The 18,858-nt window shown below is 35.8% G+C and overlaps 1 protein-coding gene across 7 annotated transcripts in view; it reads left to right on the forward strand.

Annotated features, from left to right (window-relative positions):
- Positions 1–18,858, forward strand: part of ABCC9 (ATP binding cassette subfamily C member 9) — a 164,455-nt gene that overhangs the window by 44,893 nt on the left and 100,704 nt on the right. For all 7 annotated transcript variants that reach the window (XM_037845658.1, XM_037845659.1, XM_037845657.1 and 4 more), the window contains 9 exons: positions 1,279–1,445; positions 2,469–2,711; positions 4,660–4,854; positions 7,135–7,287; positions 7,928–8,083; positions 10,428–10,562; positions 12,551–12,713; positions 16,856–16,896; positions 18,318–18,460. In XM_037845658.1, the coding sequence (XP_037701586.1) occupies positions 1,279–1,445; positions 2,469–2,711; positions 4,660–4,854; positions 7,135–7,287; positions 7,928–8,083; positions 10,428–10,562; positions 12,551–12,713; positions 16,856–16,896; positions 18,318–18,460 (1,396 nt within the window). The remainder of the gene's footprint in view (positions 1–1,278; positions 1,446–2,468; positions 2,712–4,659; positions 4,855–7,134; positions 7,288–7,927; positions 8,084–10,427; positions 10,563–12,550; positions 12,714–16,855; positions 16,897–18,317; positions 18,461–18,858) is intronic.

Here is an 18,858-nt window from a genome sequence, read left to right on the forward strand (position 1 = left end):
CTTCCTCTGGAATTGGGACCAGGGATCACATGCACTGAGCCTGTGAGCAGTGAGGGAGGGGTCAGCCAGGCACCAGGAGATCTGCTTTTAAATTGTGTGTTTCTTGATTTGGCACTTTTCCTGTTACTGCAATCCTTTAACTGTTTTCTTGAGCTTTGAGAAAGAGGATTCTGTCAAATCTTGCTTGTTGTTCAAAGCTTCTATGGGGGGATGGAGTCCTGCAATGTCTTGATCCCTACCTAGATTATCAATTTAAATTTTACTTTATTTGCTTTATCACATATCTACATCTTTCCATCCTTCTAACCATCTGTTCTAGTTTGCTAATGCTGCAGAATGCAAAACACCAGAGATGGATAGGCTTTTATAAAACGGGGGTTTATTTCACTACACAGTTACAGTCTTAAGGCCACAAAGCGTCCAAGGTAACACCTCAGCAATCGGGTACCTTCACCGGAGGATGGCGAATGGCATCCAGAAAACCTCTGCTAGCTTGGAAAGCAGCTGGCATCTGCTCCAAAGCTCTGGCCTCAAAACGGCTTTCTCCCAGGATGTTCCTTTCTAGCAAGCTTGCTTCTTTTCAAAACATCACTCCCAGCTGCACTCGTTTCCTCCCCCTGAGTCAGCTCATTTATATAGCTCCACCGATCAAGGCCCACCCCAAATGGGCGGGGCCACGCCTCCATGGGAACATCTCATCAGAATCATCTCCCACAGCTGGGTGGGGCACATTCCAAGCAAATCCAACCAGCACCAAAACTTCTGCCCCACACAAGACCACAAAGATAATGGCATTTGGGGGACACAATACACTCAAACCAGCACACCATCTATTAATCCTTCTTAGTTTTTGATGCATTTCAAAGTAAGTTGTAGACATTAGTATACTTCATGTATATAATAACTGGAGTTCAGTACTTTTTTATGGTTCTTTTGTGAGATAAAATTTATATCCATGAAATACAAAAACCTTAATTTGCCAGTTACATATACTTGTATATCCCAAACACCTATCACTATATAGAACAATACTATCAGCCATGGAAGTTTTCTTGTGTTACTTCCCAGTCAATCCTCATCTTCACTCTATTAGGACAGCATTGATTTTGACATTTTTACACTACAGGCTAGTTTTGCCAATTCTGGAACTTCCTGTAGATTGAATGATACAGTATAAACTCTTTTGTATAAGGTTTCTTTCTCTCAGCATAGTTTTTTGAGTTTTATCCATATGAGGGACATATCTCATAATCTTCCTTTTGCTTTTTATTTTTCCAGCTCTGTTTCTGTATTGGGTAATGGCCTTTATTACAAAGACCATAAAATTGGTCAAGTACTGGCAGTTTGGCTTGGGGGTGTCCAACCTGCGTTTCTGCATCACAGGCATAATGGTCATCTTGAATGGACTCCTCATGGCTGTGGAGATCAATGTCATTCGGGTCCGAGTAGGTATCAAGTGATTTCTGTTTAATTACTGAGATTCAAGACCACAGTTTGTAAAGATTATAGTCAGCCAGAAATCATTAGTATATAAGGGGTTGAACACGTGTGTGTGATCTCTTTATGCAAATAAAAAGATCTAACCACAAAGCTTCAGGACCTTAATTTTCCTGAAATTTCAATGTAACCCCAGAATCTATTTATTCATAAATATCGATTGAATGCTTGCTAGGTGCTCAGTTCATATTATAGATGAATTTACTCTCATCAGGACATTTCATTATCTGTGATTGTTTCCCATATACCTGGGTCAAGCAAAATACCATGTCCCAAAAATTTAGAACTGAAGAGAAGATAATGTACTCCAGTTTACCCAATTCACTGATGAAAAAACTTCTGTAGAGAGAAGTTAAGCTGTGTCCAAACTAAGATGGTCAAGACTCATGCTTGGTCTTGTGATTACAAATCTAATGTACTTAATGGATGGTTAGAAGGATGGTGTCAGTTATTTGAGTTATATGTTAAATGAGTTACTGGTGAGTGATTTTCCAATATTCATTTTCCTATCAGAGCACTTCGAATTTGCTCTGAGTGGCAGTATATGTACTGCAGTGAATATTGGGGAATAGTTTAATATCATCGAAATCATACATTAACCGAGTGTGATTCAGTGATGGTATTGATAATGCATTTAAAGTAAAGATACTGTAAAAATCCTCCTTTAGATCCTATCATAGGATATGAAGAAAGGTTGATTATTCTTAATAATTGTCTTTTAAAAGGATAATTGTTTTTTTAGAATTGGTCCCAAGTGAATTAAACGTGAAATTCTGGCACTTGATGTTAATCTAGTCGCAACAAAAGGAAGATATTCAAAAGAATATTTCAGAGAATGATGGAAGGAGATATTAAAATATGAATTTGGGTTCCCTGTATTGAAAATTTAAAAAAGGTTAAAAATTTTTTATTTGAAATACATGAATGAAGAATTGGGTTAATTTTTATTCTGTGGAATTTTCCTGTCATAGAGATACGTATTCTTCATGAATCCTCAGAAAGTAAAGCCTCCTGAAGACCTTCAGGATCTTGGTGTGAGATTTCTTCAACCATTTGTGAATTTACTGTCGAAAGCAACATACTGGTGGATGAACACACTTATCATATCAGCTCATAAAAAGCCTATTGATCTGAAGGCAATTGGAAAATTACCAATAGCAATGAGGGCAGTAACGAATTATGTTTGCCTGAAAGATGCATATGAAGAACAAAAGGTAATTTAGTATTTGTTGTCCATGTCCATAGTTGTTGAGAATGGCTCTATTAAATATAAAGGCACAAAGCTTAAAAAATGTTTATAGTTAAGGATGGACAGATTTCCTCCATTCATCTTTCCCAGTAATTTTGAGCCATGGTAAATGAGCTACTGAGAAAAGACGGGAAGAGCCAATGAAATATGGTTATGTTGCTTTCGTTGCCCATCAGTACATTATGAAGGATGGATGAGAATTAGGTTCTGTGGCCATATATATCCAATGCTTGTTACCATGTAATATTAATAATTAATGCAAGTTTTACAAGTGTTAAGACTTTCCTCAAGTTTCTTGTCATTTTTTAAATATAAAGGTAAAATAGATCACTTGCATTAATAAGCACTTTAATAAATTAAAAGCTTTAAATTATTGATTAAAATAGATTCTGTATTTCTTACTTGGAATCCTAAATTAAATAAAGGGGCATCATCTACCTACTTCATTATCATCTTATATGTAGGCCAAAATTGGTTTCTTCTGGTACTTTCTTTGAGTATTTATAATTGCTTTAAAAATGTAAATATGGGAATCTTTGCGGTATTTTCAATTTATCTTATTATCATTCTGAATAATTGTGTATCCGTTCCACAGTGGTAGAAGTATTTTACGTTGCAATTATTTCCAAAAATTGGTATAACTTAAAATATTAATATTCACAACACTGAAAAGAGTAGGGTATGGTAAACCAGTTAAATTCTTTTTGGCTGTTCTAAATCCAGATCAGCAAAGCATTTATGGTAAATGATGAAAATGACCTTTGTTTTGTGTCAGACATGTGAGTTATGAAATTAATATTGCAGGAAATGGTTACTACAAATGAACGTGAGTCATATCCTTGGTTTTTCCTCTGGGAAAAGTATTGCATAATATATTTTTTAAAATTCTCTGCTAAAGTAAAGATTAATGATATAGCCTAGCTTAAGTTTTCTGAGTGCTCTTTACAGCATAGATTAGCTTGAATTGGTGTGTTAATGTGTTTTATCAATAATCTTTGTAAAGAATCAAATTATTCATTCTAACAGGGACCTGAATATAAAGCACAAACTATTTTCTATTGAGTTGGCATCTTTGCCACAATTAAAAACTTTATCATCCCCCTCCCCAGGACTTAATTATAATGATTGTGCAGGTCTTAAAATATTTACAACAAACAACTATAGATGGATAAAGCAATGAGTTAGTGTGAGTATATATGCCATTTTTCATTTTGCATTTCTCTGAGATCTAGCTAGGAAAAACAAGTATATCATAATTTTAAAAAGCATTCACTGCCACTCATGACTATTGAAAATACCTGGAGGAGAAACAATTTGAAATTTGGTGGTCCCCTTTTTTTAATACAATTTTACCGAGATATATTTATATACCATAAAATCATCCAAAGTGTACTGTCATTTGTTCACAGTATCATCATATGTGTGATCCTTTTTTAACCAAAACTTTTGTAGTAATTTGAGAGGTAAATTTCTTATGATTTAGTAATCACAGAAATCTTGACTAATCTATCAATGACCTTAATCTTTGTAACTTTATGACCTTCTTTTCCACGTACTGCTATTTGGTAATATGCATGACAGATACACATTTTCTAAACCAAAAGGAATTACAATTAATTATGCCTTAAGAATTTTGTGTCCGCCTTTTGACAACTGCAAACAACACAGAGTGTTAGAAAGACTGGCCTGTTTACCCCTCATTCTCTCGATTTTGTTAAAATGTATTGATTAGCTACGTTTGCACAGAATGCTAAAGATATAGAATTATGCATATTGTAAAGAAAAGGATTCATTCACATTCATTTTTAAACTTATAAAATATAGTTAGAAGTATCAGAAAGAATTTTCATTGTTGCTGGAATTAATTACTACTCTAGTAGATTTTATTTTGGTCCATCTGGTTGTTCTTTCAGAAAAAAGTAGCAGATCATCCCAACCGGACTCCATCTATCTGGCTAGCAATGTACAGTGCTTTTGGGCGACCAATTCTACTTAGTAGCACGTTCCGTTATCTGGCTGACTTGCTGGGTTTTGCGGGACCTCTCTGTATTTCTGGAATAGTTCAGCGTGTGAATGAAACTCAGAATTGGACAAATAATGCAAAAGAAGTAAGTTCGTGGTGCTATTGAAAGAAAACATGTCATGGCAGATTTCATCTTAATTGTCTTCTTCTTATTAATGCAGTTTTATGAGAAGTCCAAACAGGCTTACCTACAGAGAATTGAATGTTTTTAAAAGAAAGAAAATAAGTGTCCTTATAGGAAAAAAATCATGTGGTTATGTGTTCGTTGAATGGTCTGGCTATGAAAATTATTTCTCAGATTCAGAGCCTTTGAACATTTAGTAAGCGTCTACTTTGTGCCATAAATTATGCTCAGAAATTTTACATTAATTATTTGACTTTTATAGTGATCCTTTAAAGAGTTTTCAAGCATGACTACATGATGATTGGCTGAGTCACTTTTTAGAGGCCTGTGACAAATATTAGCAATGCAAATTTTAATATGTATACTTCTGTTTTCTTAGATAATAAAAGCCATCACCTTGTTTCACAATGATCAGTGCAAGTCACATTATGATATTTTTAGAAATTTTATGTACTGTGTTGTAATTACATAATCTTTTATTTGCAGTTCTTAAGTCTGCATTGTGAACCTTGTGATGAAAAGAATTGATTGCCATAGATTCACAGACAGAAGCTAGTTCCAACCCAGCTTAGCCCCAAGACTGAAGAAAATGCCAGGCATGAAGTTAGACATGAGTTTAATAGGACTTACTTCCAGCAGATATGGTTGTTCCATGGCAGCAGCCAGCCAGGAAAGATGGAAGTTAGCGCTCCTCAAAAGAAGGGGGTGCCAGGGGGTGGTTTATAAGGGTTAGGGCAAGGAGGGTGTGAGAACAGAGTTTCAGCAGGGTCTTATGACACAAGGGTGTGGAGATTTGTTATCAGCAGTGATCAGGGGAGGGGAGTTTTAATGCTGCATTTACATTTTTTCCTCCCCTGGGGAGGTCCGATGCCTTTTAAGGTCTGTCCTGGTCAAGTAGGCGGTTACGTGAAATCACTGTGGAGGGGAAGGGCCCAGGCCCTGGGTCCCCACAAAACTCTAGTCCATGTGAATCAATTTTCCTTTTCTATTCTCTCAGCCTGATTTCATGTCCTCTTTTCTTCACCCTGTTGCAACTGTATTCATTATTTAAGCCTACATTAAGTGGCGTCTTTCCAGTGAAGCTTTTTCTGATCCTCTTGGTTGGATTTGGGCTCTCCTTGGTATTCCTCTAACACATTGTTTGCTTCATGTTGGCATTTACTCCATATGCTATTTATAATGAAACATGCTATTTATGGATATGCTTTTCTTTCTAAGTTCTAAGCCATTTGAACAGTTGACGACTGTGAACTGTTCGTATCTGCATGCACGGTGCTTATCCCACACCCTTGCACGCTCTGATGCTCAGTTATTATTGAAGTAAACCATTGAATGCACTTCTGTGATGTTTGTCCCTACTAGCCAAATTACATATAGATATCTAAATTCCACATACAATGCTTTATGATCTTTCTTACACATGTTAGCCTTAGGTTTTCTGAGAAGGACTTGTGTATTTGTGTGAACCCTATGAGAGAAGAGGAAGGAACTGGAAGTAGAATTTGGATGGAAACCCTAAAAATTGAGGAGTTCCCAAATTGAAATATAATGTATTTAGTAGAGTGTTACCTTTCTGTCTTTTCTAACAAACAAGTTACTGTGTGCCATAGATTAAAAAAAAAAAACAAACATTTTTATATATCCTAATGATGACTTCAGTCATATCCCTACTAAAAATTGTTTCTCATTGTTGTGTTGAGTCTCTACAAGTGTCACATGGGAGAAGTCAATAGCCAAATTTCCTAGTTTGTAATTTAGAATTTATTTTCTTAAAAATTAAGGTATATGAATATAAGAAAAGGTCAACTGTGTATAATTATTTAAAAATTAACAAGTCTACAGAAATTGCATTTTTGTTCCATTTGTCTTGCTGCCCTGCTACCAGTTTTGTGGTTTCTGCTTCTAAATTAGAATCTAAACTGACCTCTATCTTCTTTTACTAGTTTCCATCCAACTAAACTAATCTTAACTAAAATTCACCGTTTTGCTACAGTTAGGTATTTCCAGCAATCTTAAAGATCAGTTTTGCATTTTATGCTTTGAACTGGTTTGGATTTATATCTGTGGATGTCATAGAGGAAAGTGAAATTTGCCTGGCTGTGGCTTATTCTACTGCTGTATTATATAGATATTGAGTTTTTATATTTAAACACCATGTAATCTTTAATACATGTGAACTGTATTTCTGGTATATGAAAAGACTAGCTTTAAATCTTTTTTTTTTTCCCCTTTTGGTACAAGACTTCAGAAACCCTTTCATCAAAGGAATTTCTTGAAAATGCTTATGTCCTAGCAGTTCTTCTCTTCTTGGCCCTTATTCTGCAAAGGACATTTTTGCAGGCTTCATACTATGTAACCACAGAAACTGGCATTAACCTCCGAGGAGCCTTGCTGGTATGTACAAGCTTTGATCTCTGTTTCTTGAAAATGTCATATACCAACAAGTGGTAGAGTTGGTAGTGGCTTCAGTGGTTTTTTGTTTGTTTGTTTGTTTTGTTTTGTTTTCCATTTAATTTTTACTTTGCTATTACAATATCAACACTTCCAGGAAAAGTTAATAAAGATAAGCTGTACTGAAAAATGTGAAATTTTACTTTTCATTATAAAGCATTTTGTATTCAAAATGGCAATTCATGTTTAATATTGAGGGTATGATTATGGGGAATTTACTTAAAGAAAGAAAAGCAGAGCTCTTTAATAAACCCGTTTAGTTAAAAGTGACTTTTATAATAAGAAAAATGTTTTTGAAATCTTGCATTACTTAGGTCTATTATTATTTGGTCTTGGGCTTATCTTTAACATTAACGTGTATTTTGATTGTATCACTAGAAAAAATAAGTTCTTATTTAGTTGAGGATTTTCGGTTACCATGCTAAATGGAAAATACTGGTTGCTTTAAGAATATGACATTATAGGTGGTATTTTTTTTAACTTTTTTCAAAAATTAAAAAATTTTTTTCAATGAAAATTCATGTGCATAGTGTTGATTAGTTTAGAGCCTCAAGTACATCCTTTTTTTTTTTCCCCTTTGCAGGCCATGATATACAATAAAATCCTTAGACTCTCTACATCTAACTTATCCATGGGTGAGATGACCCTGGGACAGATCAATAACTTGGTTGCCATTGAAACCAATCAACTCATGTGGTTCTTGTTCCTGTGTCCCAATCTATGGGCTATGCCTGTTCAGGTAGATCAACCTAAGTAAAATTCTGATTTGCAGAGAACGGCGAGTAAAAGAAACTGTAAAATTTAATTCAGCCAAGGGTAAAATATGTTTGGAATGTGCTAACATTGTTAAACCCTTTCATAGACAAGAAAGCTTAGACTTAGAGATACTATGGCATAAGTTAAGAAAACGGGTTACAGCAGTGAATTATACTGCTTAGATTCAGATATAGGCTGTCCCACATGCTTGCACAAGTCACTTAACTCCTCAGAGCTATTCTTAAATATAAAGTGGGGATAATACTAGTGTCTGCCTCATAGAGTTGTGAGAATTTTTAAGGTTAAATAAATACATTCAAAAATATTTAGCACCGTGCTCTCCATTTTGTGGGTACTCAGTAATTGTTAGTTGTTTTTATTGTTGCCCAAATTCATACAAGTCATTGAGCTGAGATTTGAGTTTTTCCACTGTGACAAACTCTTACAGCATTTCCAAACTAGAGCATTTCTTTAATTCATCCCATAGTTTCAATAGCTGGTTTATAAAACGAGAAACCTTATAAGATTGCAGGAACATTGGAAAGCTAAGGGGTATTTAGCTATTTCCCATAGAAAATAGCATTTTAGTAAAAGACACTTTATTCCCCCATTGGGTAAAAATTGCAAATGAAATGTATTCAGTTTTTTCCTGTAGGTGATGCTGAATATTTTAAATCATCTTAAGTTTTCCATACTTTAGAATTTAGACTGTACATCTTATTCACTGTAGTCTGTCACCTGTGCCCTTGTGTCCTATATTTTTTATACTACATAAAATAATAAAGAATATATGTTAGTGTTCAAATTTTTTATTTGCCTTTTAAATTTTTTTATGGAAATCCAAGTCAAGTGGAAGTGTATATCATGCACAGTTCTTGGCACAAAGTAAGAGTTAAAGTAAGCTCTACCTTGTTTTCTCTAAACGTACTTATGAGGTTAAGTAAGTAGATGCCTACATGGCATAATTTAAAGTGCACCAAATATCCCAGGCTGCCTGTGAATGACTGCATCATAGGTGGCCTTAAGGAATTTTCTGTTTTGATTGGAAATTCCCAAAACAAATGTGCCATTGCCTTCAGAAAGCCATTGTTAAGCTGTTATCGTTGGGATATAAATTTGGATTAGTTACTAGAGATCATTAGTTGACATTTTGGGTCATGATTAGTTGAGCTACTGGAAAAAGGTTCGCAGTAGAGAGAAGAATAGCAAGGTTAAATCCAGATATTTGCAGTAAGAAGAAGAAAATGGCAAACCAGAGAGGGAAGCCCTAAATGGTTCAACCTGTGCTTTGGGGAAATACATTTAAAGAGGGAAGTGAAGACGTTTTTCCTCTTCCAGGGGCAGTGCCTAGAGGCATTCACAGTGGTCCAGCGCTTGACATACCATCGTAAGCAATCCTACCATGCGATTTCTAACAAAACTAGGCTGTCCCAGTCTCCTGTAATGGAATTGTTTACCTTTATAGTAAGAAGGTATGGGAAAGCTCCAAAATCTGCTGTAGCATGTGCCCAGGCTGACTATGAGGGGTTCATGTTGTAACACGTAAAGTTCTCATGGGGTTACCTAAAACAAAACAAACAAAAAAACAGGTCAGCGGAGCCTGTGATGGTCCCATGTGTGCTAAACGTCTCCATGACAGGCTTTTCTTACTGAAGAACAAGAAATCACTGTGAAAAGTGTTGTAGGCACAAAGTCAGAAAGCTAAGTTTTAAAAAATGAAGCTTTTTTTGAATAATAAAAATCAAAATGCTTGTTTAAAAAAAGGGGTGTGTGACATAATATTGAACATCTATTAAGCTGCTTCATAATTTTAGTTAAGGGCTAAGCTGCTTGTCATTAGTAACTCCAGAGTCATTAAGGAGGGAAGGATCTCAGGTCATTCCTTTGATCATTCCTATATGCATTTATGTTATGATGCAGCCTCCTATTTTCCATCCTCCCAGCCTTGAAAAGCTAGTGCAATTTCAAGAGGGAGAATAGAATACAAAATGTCAAATTTATAATGGGAGAGCACCTTCAAAAATATTGGCATGTTCTTTTAAAAATTTGAAGACTGTTTTCGAAAGTGGAAAGCACCACAGGACCACTCTGCAACTTCATGCAAGAAACTGTTTTGGCACCCAGTGTACAGATTGTCACACTAAAAATAAATTCCTGTTACTTAGATTTTTCATAGTAAAACCTGCCTGTCACAGTTGAGGTGACTTCCAAATAAACTTAATGTAATAATTAAGAAGTACTACATTTTCACTAAAACCATTTCCTTTAATGCATTGGCCCCAACATCCCCTTTCATTTTTTCTGTTTCCGTGTGTTTTTCTTCTTAGATCATAATGGGAGTGATCCTGCTCTATAATTTGCTTGGATCAAGTGCATTGGTTGGTGCGGCTGTCATTGTCCTCCTTGCGCCAATTCAGTACTTCATCGCTACAAAGTTGGCAGAGGCTCAGAAGAGCACTCTTGTAAGAATCTTTTGGAATCTTTTTTAGGAAAATCTAGTAATGCTGTTTTATTTTTGAAATTTAGGAAGTTAATACATACCACCCAGGATACTTTGGAAAGCTTATATTTCTTATGTTTCATTTTAATTCTTAGGCAGCAAATGCAAAACAATTTTTTAAAGTGGAAGAGAAATCTAACACTAGCTAATCTTAGACTCTCAAAAGCCACAGTCACAGTTCTTGCTGTTTTTAAGTGCCACAGCCTGATGAGGCTTTGGATTCTCTTCTAGATCACTTGCCCGAAGAATAAAAAACTTAAGTGTACTTTGAGGTCATTGGATGTCAGCTAATGACATGAAAGAAATGATCAAGGGACAAATAAAGGGTCCAGGTTTGGTGCTGCTTCTGAAATTAAATTTTCTTAGGGTCAAATTGAACCATGTGATGATCTGTGTAAATACAGAGAAATGTTTCAGTAGCAGCTGCTCTGATTGAATGTGCTCTTGGTCAACTTGGCAAGCAAGGAAAAGCCCAATTGTTTACCCTTTCTGGCTTCACTTGGCCATGAAATCATTTATTTGAACAAGAATTGGCTGCTTTTGAAGAAATATCTGCAAATAACAAATTGTTGACAGCGTGTTTAGAAATAAAGTTTGATTAAATATGAGCAAGATTGTCTGTAAATCAGATATAAAATGTAGAGATGTTGCCACTAATGGATTTGTTTCCCAAATTGGTATTTCCCCTGTGGCAAGAGAGGCTTGTCATGCAAGTGGTTTTATCACTTTGCTGCTGCTTCTAGTGGGTTGTTCATTAAATCTCTAAGCCATCTATCCTTTTTATTCCAGCAAACAAATGCAGAAAGGTGTGGAAGTGGGGTTTAAAGTGGAGACATGACTACCTTCAAACATCTGTCTTCCATTTGCCCATTCATATTGTATTCATTCACTCATTTAACAACCATTTAATAGGCATCTAAGAGTGTAGAGACAAAAAGATAAACAAAACATAGGCCTATTGTTACTTTCCTCCCATTTGCATCGTTGCTGAACTACTGCTGCTTTTGATATGTAGCAGGTCAAAGTGTACCTGGTTAGTAATTCTTGTATAATATTTGGTGGTGGAGGAAGCTGAAACAATTGGTAGAATTAGGGCTTGTATGTCCGCTATAAATCTCTCTACAATTAATCAAGTTGTTAATATTCAGTAAATCAAATTTTGGTCTTAAGAGCTTATAAAGCTGTGTGTAGAATCTCTCAAAGCTAAAGATGATAAGCATGATTTCAATAACTATATTATGAAGTCACTGTGTGAACATGCAGAACACAGTACTCTCAGATTCCCAAATGAGAAGCAAAGTAGCTTTTCTTAAATTTTTCTCTTGTAAGTATGAGTGATAGTGCAGAGGGGAGAATAAAATTATTTAGATGTTGGAAAGACCTGTGGGAAATTTTTCTTTTGTCCCTATATTTATGTTTATATTATCTGCAGACAATATTCAAGGAAATCATGAAACTGAAAACAACTGCTTTTTTTTAAATTCAATTTTATTGAGATATATTCACATACCAAACATTCATCCAAAGTGTACAATCAACTGTTCACAGTACCATCATATAGTTGTGCATTCATCACCCCAATCTAGTTTTTGAACATTTTCCTTGTAGCAAAAAAAATGAAAATAAGAATAAAAAATTAAAGATGAACACCCAAATCACCCTCCCCCACCCTATTTTTAATCTATGAAAACAACTGCCTTTATTTAAACAAAAGCAACAGAGACATAAAAGTTTTAAGGGGGAAAGAAATTTTTACACCATCTCAATCAACTCTTCATTTGGAGGTTGAGGAGACCAAAACACAGAGTTGAGCACTTCTTCTGGGAAGCTCACAGCTACAGTTAATGGCAGAGCCAATCAGAAATCAAGATAATTCCTGTCCATTACACAGGCTGTCTCTCATTCACTTCAATGCAGCTTGAACTTTCTTTTTTTTCCATTGTTTCATAGGATTATTCCACTGAGAGATTGAAGAAAACAAATGAAATACTGAAAGGCATCAAACTTCTAAAGTTATATGCCTGGGAGCACATTTTCTGCAAAAGTGTGGAAGAAACAAGAATGAAAGAACTATCCAGTCTCAAAACCTTTGCACTTTATACATCACTCTCCAGTAAGTTGCTATTGCTCTAAGGATAGGTGATTTTAAAAGCAACCTAAAATCATGTCTTCTATTCAGTGAGACATTAGAATCATTAAAGGAAGCCCATTTACTTTCTGGATATGCATTGTCCAATAGTCACGAGCCACATGTTTAAATTGAAGAATATGGTAAGCTCAGACTTAGAGTCGAGCAGTTGGGAATTTGATTCCTTATAAGAGGTGTGCGCATTGCCAAGTTATTTTAACTCTGAAATCCTTGGTTTCTACATTTGTAAAACGAGGACATTAGTACCTGTGGTTGAAACCTGCTTGTTGGTTGCATTGGGATGGATAATTGGTTTTCTGTAAAAAATTTATTTGATTTGACTGCATTACTATTGTTCTTTTCATCTCCAGAGATATGCTTCAAACTTACCTGTGTCTCTGGGAGTTTGTGATTTTTTATTTTCTTGAAAATTGCACTCAAAATGGCATTTTTGAAAATTGATGAGAAAAAAAAAATCATCTTTTCCAGGGGAAAAAAGCTGAACTACATTTATATAAAACCCTCCCCCTCTGTGTAATTTCAAGATTTGTTGTTAGTACAGAACACTTTTATCCCCAACCCTAATTTTTAAATAGCAATTCTTACAAGCTTTTTTCCCCTCCAAGTGTAACACTGAGATCTTTCGAGAATCATGAGTTCATGTTAGTGCGATTCATATGAACAAACTTAGCCAAACCACTCCTACTAATGTTTGATTTGATTTGTGCGTTGGTTTTGCTCATCTCTATTGTTTCCAAGACCGTTGACAACTTAAGGTTTTGGAGATTTAGATTTTGTTGCCTCATGAATTCTTAACTACTTTAGATCTTAGCAATTATAAACACTTCCTTCGTGAGATGGATTTAGGGAAAATACTTGACTTATAAAGCCAGTTTATTCTATCCCTAATGCTTGGATGCATTAAAAATGAAATGGGGAGGAGTTTATCTTCCAGCTGTGCACCACTGCTAACAAGGTGTCAAAATGCCTGAAGACAAAATGATTGAGATCTACCTGCCTTATACTGCATTACTCTAAGCAAGTGGCCCCTGCGCTATATCCTTCTCTACGCTGAGCTGAAATTCTTATAAGGAGGATGCATGCAGCCAGACATAATAATAATTTTAACTAAAATATATTGAGAGTATACTCGTAGTTAATTATTGCCATAAATGGCTTTACATATATCATTTCATTTAATCCTCATAACAGCCCAATGATTTAGATTCTGTTATTAACTTCACTTTAGAAATTACAAGATTGAGGTGTAACTAACTTAAACTTCCTCAAAGTCATCTGGCTGCTAATGGCAGAGGTGGAATGTTAACACAGTTTGTCTCCAGAGGTGAGAATTGAGTTGGTCTTTGAAAGGCAGATATAAGAGGACAGAGGAGGCCAACAAGGAGGCTAAGGGAGAACAGTAAGCAGTCATGATGGTAGCATGATCAAGGTACCTTTATGACAGGCAGCAGGAATTCTTGAGTTAATGGAATAAAATTCCAGTTAACCACTTCCAGGTTTTTTTATGTTGTGGTTAAGTGTGGCGTTCTTGGTGGTTAAGAGGTCAAATTGTGAGTTGAATAGAGCTGGCCATGAATTCCAGCTCTGCCACTTTCTAGTGGGTATGGTCTTGGGCAAGTTGCTTAAATCCTCCAAGTCTCAGCTTCCTTATCTACAACATGGGACAGTAAGAGTATCTACTGTATAGGATTGTATTAAAGATTAAAATAGTTAATGATACAAATGTTTATTAAGTGCAAACTCTACTCCAGGCACTGTGTCAAGTGCTTCATACTTCTTATCTCATATAAAGCACTGTCACATTGTTTCATGCCCAGTTACCGCCAAACCTCAGTTTCCCCAACTAAAAAGTAGTGTAATAATAATAATATCTTTATCACAGTTATGCTGTGAGAATCAAATGAGGCAGTGAAGGTGACACTGCTTAGTAACTGTTTAAATATTTTATGAATGGTATTTGTAGGACACCACGAGAAGACAGAAGACAAGCCCTATTCAGGTAGAGAGTAGGGAAATGCTGTGAAATGAAACTGGAAAACCAAGGTTTGGGTATCTTTGCATAAACAGGGAGTACAGACTATGCATGGTCAGGGTCAAGAGGAGAGTTAATCTTTGCTTTTCTGAAAGAAAAAAATCAGCTCTGTATAGCATAGTGGTTACTATTGGGTCTCACAGGGTAAGCCAACCTGGATTCAAAACCTGGCTCAGCGACTTGTCAGCTGTGCAATCTCAATGAGTTAACTTGAGTGAGTCGCAGTTTCCCCCTCATCTTAAACTGGGGGTATTCCTTGGGGGATTAAATGAGGTAAAATAGGTAAAATGTTTAGAAAAGCACCTGGAACATAAAAGTACTCAATTGATGGTACTGGAAATATTAAAAAGTAAAATTAAATACTAGTAAAATTGGAGATCTATCTCTGCTTTCTATAAATTAGTGTTCTTGCCACTTGAGATAATATCTGGAGGGAGGGAATAGATAGTCTATTAGAGAATTTCCTAGTTTCCATTGCCAAATGGTCATGTGCAGTTAGTGGTGTAATTCACTGATATGGGACAAAACCATAGTATTTTATTTTTCACCCTTCAGTTTGATAGAGTTTCAGATGGAGAAGTGGAAACAGCATGAGGTTTGGGGGCAGAAAGATTTGGGTTCTAATCCAAGCTTCCTCACCTCCAGTCTTGCATGCTACTTACCCTTTTCAAGCTGTTTCCTCATTATTGTGCGGGGCTATTGTAATCATTAAATGTGATAATGTATGGAAAGTACTAACATTAAATAAGTGTCAGTTGTCAGGTAGTAGCAGAGCAAAGTGGCAGAGAGCACAGAGGAGCCAGACTGCCCGGGTTGGAATCCCACTTGTGTGGCCATGAGCTTCTCAGTCTCATCTTTATAATGAGATAGTAAGAGTACCTGCTACCGTGCCTGGCATACAGACTGCTATAGGATTTTTTTAAAAGATAAAATACAGTGTTGTCCTCATTCTTTCTCATCAAGAGGAGATTGCCTACCTGAGGATGCAGAATAGGAAATGAATAATAAATAATATTGAGGGGGGAAAAAAAAATAAACTTAGAAAATATGGTGATGATGGCCAGAGAATGAAGACTGAGGCAGGAGTGCAGCTTTTTATCTGTGCTGTTATGAAGCTCAGATCAGTGTTTGGATTCCCAGTACCGTAAAAGAATTTGAATTTGGTAATTTAAGTCCCATCTGGACCTGCAAAAGCATAATGTCATTGCGCTCTGTGTGCAGTGGTAGGGATCGTTCACAAGAACAGATGACGATTTTTGGATGGAGCCCTCTGAGTGTCACGAAAACCAGGTTCTAGCACTCGCTCCATTGTTTCCTTGCTCTGTTACCAACAATTCACGTAATCATTTGGGCCCTTAGTCTATAACATTCTGTGGTTTTATGAAAAATGTAACTACAAACCATCAACTTGGCTTTTTCTTTTTATTATGACTTCCAAATGCTAGTATTGTAGCCTAAAATGTGAGTTTTCTTTGTTTCAGTTATGCATGTCATGCTCATCAAATTATAGTGAAATATATTCCTGGAGAAGTATCTAAACAAGTAGAGGGCCTAGGATATGGAGTTATTTTAGTAAGTGAAAGGTCTATAAGTGAAAATTAATATCATTGTTGGAAAGAGAACTTTCCATTATGTCAGCTTCATGTTTTTAATCTGTGTAATAACCCAGTAACCCAATTTTCATCTGAAGTTAGCTGAATGGACCAAACATTCAGACTATAGACTGTAAACATGAAAACCACTTGAGAGTGCTCACTTGTTATGGTTCTAATAATTTGCATCATTAAATGGTTACTTTATCTGAATTTTGTTGTTTGTAATATTTCATGAGAAAAAACAATTTTTCAATAAAGAAAAACATTTTCTGGTTACGAGTAACATGTAGGCATTCATATGACTATGGACGAGGAAACACCAACTGGGAAATGTTTGTGGACTCTAGATAAATGCTATTTAACTCACATGGTCCGTTCTGTCTCCACGGAAAGTTAAAGTAATAATAGATGATGAATTAAAGTTACTGAAAATGTTTTCACAGTTCAGTGGAACTAACATATTTGATTTCTTTCCACAGTCTTCATGAATGCAGCAATTCCCATAGCAGCTGTTCTTGCTGTAAGAAACTTTTTCTTGCTTTTAGAAATGGAGCCAAGTCAGTGTTTATGAATGATTTATGAACACGAAAGTGTGGGTGGTCATACACATTAGGCCACCTCTGCCACTTTCCTCCTTGCAGTCTCCATCACAGTAGTTCTAACCCAGTTTTTTGTTTTTTTTTTTTTTTTACAAATCCTTTTTTTTAAAAAATTCAGGTTTATTGAGATATATTCACGTACCATATGATCATCCATGGTGTACAATCAGCTGCTCACAGTACCATCACATAATTTTTGCATTCATCACCCCATTCAAATTTTTGAACATTTTCCTTACTCCAAAAAGAATAAAAATGAGAATAAAAATAAAAGCGAAAAAGAACACCCAAAGCATTCCACTCCCCCATCCTACCCCATTTAGTTTTTATCCTCATTTTGCTACTCATCTATCCATACACTGGATAAAGGAAGTGTGAGCTACAGGGTTTTCACAGTCACACAGTCACACTGTGTAAGCTACATAGTTATGCAAGCGTCTTCAAGAATCAAGGCTGCTGAAACCCAGTGTTTCTTAACCACAGCACTATGGACATTTTGAACCATATCTTTTCTTCCTTCCTCCCTCCCTCCCTCCTTCCCTCCCTCATAAAATATAAAATACAGAATTCCGCATATACTACCATATTATTAACACCTTGCATTAGTATGGTTCATTTGTTACAATCCATGAAAGAACATTTTCATAATGTACTATTAACTAGTTGTAGGGGGGATGTCCTGTGCATTAGGATATTACACAGCATCCCTGGCTTTTACTTGTAGGATTGCTAGTAGCACCCTCAGTCATGACGGTCAAAAATATCTCCAGACATTGCCACATGTTCCCTGGGGAGCCAAATTAGCAGTGTTTGAGAACCACTCTTCTAATCTCAATGATCAATCATTCTTAAAGCAGGGTGGTGCTGGATCAGCAACCAGAATATGTTATATGATCACATTACATTTCACACCAAAATGACAAACCCAGCAACTAGTATTATTTTTAGCAATATGAATAAGTCTTCATTGGACACGAGTGTAGACAGTTGTAGTAAAGATCCATGTGCTTTTGGAAAATTTAGTATTGTTTGGAAAGAGTCTGACTGGTTGGTAGGAACACTGGATTCTCCTTCCAGTTAATCCCCCTATCCAGTAATTTTATAGAAATTGCTTTCCTAATCTGTAAATTGAATCTATCCTGCCCTTCTTACAAATTTACTGTTAGGATGACATGTAAACCATTAAGAACGGGTATTGTTTACTTAGAGAGTAATTTGGATGAATTGTTTTCCTAGTTTTATTGGGCATACTAGCATAGCAGAATGTTAGGCTTGTAAAAGTAAATGTCAGCATTTGTGAAGCTTTTGTCAGTTTCTCTAAAGAAATGCTTTCTTTGCACAGACGTTTGTGACCCATGCATATGCCAGTGGGAACAATCTAAAACCTGCAGAGGCCTTTGCTTCACTGTCCCTCTTTCATATCCTGGTCACGCCGCTGTTCCTGCTCTCTACAGTGGTCAGATTTGCAGTCAAAGCCATCATAAGGTATGCAATGAAGTGTCTGGAATTCCTTGCTTGGTTATAGAAAGAATATGTGCTCACAGTAGTAAATTTGGAAGAGTATAAAAAGAATGGTGCAGAGATAACAATTGTTAAAAATTCTGGTATGGTATTTTTTCAGTTTTTTATTTACTTCACACACAAAGTGATTATTTTAAAAAGAAAACTTTTGACTCAGTTTCACTTATTTTTGCCATTTTTCTGTCATTAAAATCTTATAATACATGATTGTTAAAGATTTTGCGATATTCCATTGTTTGGAAGTACTCTAATTTATTTAATGATATGCTTTTTGTTGGACATTTAGAATGTTTCTATTTTCCCACTGTTCTAGTTTGCTAATGCTGCCAGGATGCAAAACACCAGAAATGGATTGGCTTTTA

This window comes from Choloepus didactylus, chromosome 8 (assembly GCF_015220235.1).
Source record: "Choloepus didactylus isolate mChoDid1 chromosome 8, mChoDid1.pri, whole genome shotgun sequence".
Lineage (NCBI taxonomy): Eukaryota > Metazoa > Chordata > Mammalia > Pilosa > Megalonychidae > Choloepus > Choloepus didactylus.